The 6,291-nt window shown below is 44.7% G+C and overlaps 1 protein-coding gene across 4 annotated transcripts in view; it reads right to left on the reverse strand.

The window, feature by feature from the left end:
- The window catches only part of LOC125435892 (ryncolin-3-like), a 51,124-nt gene extending 46,870 nt beyond the window's left edge, over positions 1-4,254 (reverse strand). The window contains exons 1-3 of one of the 4 annotated variants that reach the window (XM_048502364.1): positions 3,280-4,251; positions 1,466-1,633; positions 81-218 (exon numbers count right to left, since the gene is read on the reverse strand). In XM_048502364.1, the coding sequence (XP_048358321.1) occupies positions 81-218; positions 1,466-1,562 (235 nt within the window). In that variant the 5' untranslated portion in view covers positions 1,563-1,633; positions 3,280-4,251. Of the gene's footprint in view, positions 1-80; positions 219-1,465; positions 1,684-3,279 lie in introns of those variants that run through there. The other 3 variants (XM_048502361.1, XM_048502365.1, XM_048502362.1) reach the window with 3 other exon arrangements.
- Positions 4,255-6,291: the final 2,037 nt, after the last annotated feature.

Genomic DNA, 6,291 nt, shown 5'->3' on the forward strand with positions numbered 1-6,291 from the left:
CCACGTGTGCCCACAATGTGATTGGTTGGAGCAGTTCTGTTTTGAATCAGCACTCATCTTCACTGTTGAGATCTTCTTACCAGGAGGCCCCGGAAGGCCAATGTCCCCCTTCATCCCAGGTGGCCCAGGAGTTCCTGGAATGCCGGATGCACCTGGATTCCCTGTTTTGCCCTGGACAACGAACATGCGTGGACGACATTGGGGCAAGCCTTTCAGCTCTGTAAGAGGAAAGTTTGCAAGGGTTTGAACAGATTTAGAAGGTGTGAGCGCCCCCTGTGCCAGCCACCCCTGCAGTGTAGCCCACTTTGGCCTCATGGGAGCTTGGATCCCCTCTTGGATCAAACAAGGCACCACTCTGGCTTCTGTTCATGAGCTCTTTACTTTCTCCAGGCAGTTAACAGCACTCCTGCAAGCTTGAGCCTCTGCGCCGCACCAACCTCCTCCCTCTTTCCCTTTTGCCCCTCCCAGGAGGTTCTGTTGGTATTTGCAAGTGTCTGCCACACAATCTAGTTACGAAAGGGTTAACTGTGTATGTAAACTAAATGTTGAGGTCACAGTTTTATGACCTGGTCTGCTGGTCAGTAGGTCGACATTAAGCACGTACACCAGAGGTTATAAACTGTTTTCTTTGTTCTTAGCCAGAAGCCAGCATCAAGAAGCCATTAGTCATGAGGCTGACCAGATAGACATAGGCAGGATGTAGTCTTAAGTGTGTACATTATAAGCATGGGATTTCTTGTTTTAGCTCCATGCAACCTACCCCTCTTTGATGCTATTAAACTTTTCTCTATAAAAGCAAACTCGGTCTTTATTTTTGCCACTGCGCAATTGTGCTTATGAAGAATCTCTTCGTATTTTTATTAAATATCCAACAGGTTCCCTCCCTCCTAGGAGCCAGGTGACAGGCGGCAGCTTTAGTCTCAAAGTCCCCATGTGCTTTGATGTCTACGCTTCATCAGGAGGACTGATAAAAACACAATTTTATAGTAAATGTGAGCTAAGAGTCACCATTCTCCCCCAGGGGAACTTCCAGGGGAGACTCCAGCAAGAAACTGCTGAATTAGAATTCATCCAGAAGTTTAACAACATCTGTCAAGAAGATGTTGAGGACTGTTTGTCCTTCCTCTTGAAGTCCACATGACACCTCTGGTGCAGCGATTATGAGTGGTGGACCCTAATCTGGAGAACCAGGTGTAATTCCTCACTGCTCCACATGAGCAGCAGCAGTGTTACCTGGTGAACTGGGCTGATTTTGCAAGTTTAAAATGCCCCATTGTTGGCACAGGGAATGCTCTGGCACAATGGGAGTTTTGCACAGCTCCCGCCGCTGCAGCATGTCTGCCATGCTGAATTTTGCAAAAAAAACAAACAAACCACATGATTAAATAAATGGCACCCAGGGACAAGTGACCCTACATGTCCTTCTGGCAGGCATGCGTCTGCGCTCCTCCCTATTCAAACTCACCTGCACAACAGTCAGTTTCAGCATCCTGCGCCAAGCCAGACTCTACAACTGCAACAAGGAAGATCAGAGTGAAGGAGAGAGACTTCTGGGGCACCATCTTATCCTCTTGGCAACTACCTGCACTGCTTCGTTCCCTCTTCTTGAGCTAGATACCTTTTGGCAAATGCTCTTGTTCACAGACAAAACAGGAACAATAATGAGGAAGTCTTTTAGGCTGTACATCATTGAGTCCCCTTGTGGACCTGTACTCCTGTTAAATCTTAACAGGAGAACTGTGGGCTGGATACAGATTAAATTGATAATTCCCCACCCATTTGCCTCTCCTCTGCAGACTCCTCGTGCCAACCCTCAGGCTCCCCTAATGCCTGAGAAGAGGCGGAAAAGTTTACACTGGGTCCAATTCATTCTGAAGTGTAATATTACAGAACCGGGAATGGGACCCATGCAGAAGCAGCCAAACAGCACAACTGCAAATGGAACGTCACGTCTTTAAGAATTTCCTTTTTTCTTTCTCCTTCCTTTTTTCTTCGAAATTTGCTCTTTTTGATGACAGTAATTAAACAGTTACTCAAAAATAGGACGTGTTGCAGAACTGATGTCACATTGAATTTACATTTGTGCAGACAAAACAGTTTAGAAGTGTGGAAAAATTGCCATGTCACTTTAAATTTCTCTAATTTTTAGCTGCTCTGGCTAGAAGAGCCCCAGCTGTAAATTATGTTCTTTCTGACTCTAATGACTTTGTTAAATTAACACCTGTTAGCAACAATGATTTTGCCAGCTGACTCAGCAAATCTCTATGGAAGAATTATTGGTCCATTTACGTCAGCTGACCAATCATTTTCCATATAATTGCCTTTCAGTACTTTGTTTAGCATTCTCTCCCTATCTCTAGCTATCTTTCTTCATTCTAGCTGTTGCTATGTGAGAAAACTCTGCCTGTTATCTTGAGTAATTTTGTATGTTGTTGATCTCTGCCAGTTGATTTAACTGTGTTTAGTCTCTGCTTATATTTTGTCTGTAAAGTTACACTACCGGATTGTTTTAAAGTTATATTGTTTTAATTTTTTGGTTTACGCATCTTTTTGTTTATTGAGCGGGTGCAGACCTCAATAAACCCCCAAAATATATTTTATTTGAAACCTGTTTGTTTCTGAATTTTTGCCTGCACTAACAAAGTCCCAACCCACGTTTTCTTGATTGAGGAGTGGCAGGAAGCCAGCTCTTCCGTTACAAGAAGTATATGCGGAACTTGCTTTAACCAGTTAAAAAAACCCTACCTTTATAGTAACTCTCTGCATCACTAAAGATGGGCAGAAGAAGCCAAGTGAGTTAAATCCAACTTATTTGGGGAATGACCTTCCTGAAATGGTTGTGTGTTGAAACTGAAAACTTCATATCCACATCGATAAAGTTTTATTAGTCTGCTTATTTTGTTGTATCACAGACTTATAATAATTAATGTGTGCTACAAAATCACAACAGACTCATGGTGACCCCAAGACCTTGGGATTTTCAAGGGAAAGGGTGAGGTGGTTTGCTATTATCTTCCTCTTCCTTGGTCTCCTGCATATGTGGAACTTGCTTAGTTTCTGTGTCTGACTTTGCTAAGTTTCCAGCCTCTAGAGATTATGGTAGGCTAAACTGGGCTCCACAGATCACAGGCCCGCCTACAGGACACGAGTGTAGCCCCTACTGTCTGCCCTCCATGGGAGCTTCTTTCCTCCTTTTTGGAGGTGGGTAAACAAACAATTCCCCCCTAAGAGGGTGGCTCTCTGCTACATCTACGTGACGTTTTTTGGTGGAGGAGTTACCTGTCTTTTTACCGCCTCCGCTTTGCAGAGCAATCATCCAGTAGGGGCATGATTCCAAAACAGTTGGACGCTTTGGATTTGTAAAAACCTTACACCTTCTTAGTCTCCAATTTTGGTGGCATTCTATGTGCAAAGATATAGAAACCTATATCAGAGGTTGTTCTACTTATGCCATGGCCAAAGGGAATCCAGGTAAACCACAAGTGCTCCTTCAGCTAATACCAGCCCCCACCAGTCCTTGGAAGGTTATTTCTATGGATTTTATTACTGATTTGCCCGCCAGCCATGAAAATACTGTAATTTGGATGGTGGTCGATTTATTTCCAAAACAAGTGCATTTCATTCCATGTTCCTCCCAAGCACTACTAAACTGGCCAAAATGTTCATTCAGCATATTTTTCGTTTACACTCCACCCCAGGCGAAATTATTTCTGACAGGGGCAATCAATTTGTCTCAAAATTCTGGAGGGTGTTCCTACAACTCCTGGGGGTGGAGCAAGGCTTATCTTCAACTTATCACGATGAATCAGACGGCCAGTTGGAACAGACCAATCAGACCCTAGAACAATATCTTAGGTGTTACAGTAACTACCATCAAGATAATTGGGTAGATCTCCTACCCTATGCTGAATATGCTTACAATAATGCTGTCCATAGTAGAACAGGAAAAACACCCTCTGAAGCAGTCTCCAGGCAGTCTGGCAAGCCTCTCTCCTTTTTAAGGCAGCCTGCTGTCGATCCTCCTGAATAGCAGGAGTGGATTCAGCAGATTGTGGAGGGCTGGGATCCCATCCTCCGCACACTTCAAAAGGCCAAGGACTCACACAAAGTGCAGGCAGAAAAGCATCACTGTCCCATAACCCTGGCTGCTGGAGATACGGTTTATTTGTCTACCAAGAACCTTAGAGAAATTCATAAATACAAAAAACTTGGACACAAGTATATAGGTCCATTCCAAGTCATCCGTAAAATAAATGAGATTACTGGTTTGGTGGGTTTTCCGGGCTGTGTGGCCATGGTCTGGTGGATCTTAAACATGTTGCCTGCATCTGTGGCTGGCATCTTCAGAGGTGTATCACAGAGGGAAGTCTGTTACACACAACAAACTTCCCTCTGTGATACACCTCTGAAGATGCCAGCCACAGTTGCAGGCGAACCGTTAAGATGCACCAGACCACGGCCACACAGCCCGGAAAACCCACCAGAACCAGTTGAATCCGGCCGTGAAAGCCTTCAACAAAATGAGATTACTGTTTAGCTGGATTTGCCTAAGGCTTTACATAAAATTCAGTTTTCCATTGCAGCTTCCTTAAGAAAGCTGCTTCCCCCAATGTCTGGCACCCTGCTATGTCTCAGTCTCCTCCAATTCTGATTAATGGTGACAAATACTATGAAGTACAGGAAATGTTGGACTCTCGCATCTATCACAACTACAGGCAGTATTTGGTTTCATGGAAAGGTTATTCAACTGGACAGAATGAGCAGGTTGATGCCATTTGCATTCAAGCTCCCTGTCTCATCAAAGCATTTCATTGCACCTGTTTGAGCAGACCAGGGGGAGGGCCTTAGGGGGAGCAGAAATGTCAGGATGGCATTGTTGGGAGGGGGAACTGTTTGGGAGTGACTTTCACTTTTGCAGGTGCACCACTATCTCCTAGCTCTGGCCTTGGAGTTCTGCTGCTGGGACGGGCCTCCAGACTGCACCTTTCTATCTCCCTCTGTTCCCATGTGGGGGTGCTACTCATCTTGCTACTCATATGATCAACTGCTTGACGCCTTTTTCGCCAGAACTGTCTTCTTCCGTTTCTTTCATTCCTGCAATAAAATCCTTGGAAACTTACAAGTGGTTTGTTGTCTGATCTAGGAACTGACACCTTCTCAGCTCAAGGTTACTGGATCGTTGTTGCTGTTAGACTATTTGGCATCTTCCTGTAAGTTCTTTCAGGAGCAAGACAGCTGCACCACTTGGTTTGTTTCTGTTCATGCAGGGCAAGTGAGCTGTTCATGCAGGGCAAGTGAGCTGATTGGGGCTCCCCTTCATTGTCTGTGTATTATGGTGTAGCTTTGCATGCTCCATTGCTACCTCTACCTCATTCTCTCCTCCTTATCCTTAGGCTGTATTGTTGATGCTGCTTTTCCTGTTTGATTATTGTGTCAGCTTGTTTGCTTGCTTGTGCATTTTGCACACGACTATTTTTCGTCTTCCTCTTTTGTTAAATATATTTTTCAGCCTAACTTTTTATATCCAGAAGCTTATTAAAGGATCATTCCTTTTATAACTCGGTTGCGCTTTACTTTGCTGAGAACTGGGTCATTTCAGTTCTTCTATCAGTTGCCGGTGGCTAGAGTGTTGGACTGGAAGATGGGAGATCCAGTTTCAAATCCCCATTCTGCCAGGGAAGTTTGCTTGGTGACCTTGAAGCCAGTCACAAACACTCAGCCTAGCCTACCTCACAGGGTTGTTGCAAGGATAAAAACAGAAAACTATGTAAGTCCCTTCAGGTCCCCATTAGGGAAAAAGATGGGAGATAGTAAGAGTAGATAATACTGAGCTACACAGACTTGTACAGCTGTTGCGGTTTAAGAGGAAGAGTTTGGATTTGTACCCCCCTCTCTCCTGTAGAAGCCTCAAAGGGGCTTACAATCTCCTTTCCCTTCCCCCTCCCCACAACAAACACCCTGTGAGGTGGGTGGGGCTGAGAGAGCTCCCTAGAGCTGTGACTAGCCCAAGGTCACCCAGCTGGAGTGTGTTGGAATGCACAGGCTATTCTAGTTCCCCAGATAAGCCTCCACAGCTCAAGCAGCAGAGCAGGGAATCAAACTCAGTTCTCCAGATTAGAGTGCACCTGCTCTTAACCGCTATGCCACTGCTGTTTAAGGCAGTTTCTAACAAACATAGGTTAATCAACTGATTCACCCTCTCCCTTCTGGTAAAGAGAACCATCTCCTCCTTCAGCACATGTTGAGATTATGAGCTTCCACCAAATTATTAGCATAGGACAAAGAGAAGGA

This window comes from Sphaerodactylus townsendi, linkage group LG06 (assembly GCF_021028975.2).
Source record: "Sphaerodactylus townsendi isolate TG3544 linkage group LG06, MPM_Stown_v2.3, whole genome shotgun sequence".
Lineage (NCBI taxonomy): Eukaryota > Metazoa > Chordata > Lepidosauria > Squamata > Sphaerodactylidae > Sphaerodactylus > Sphaerodactylus townsendi.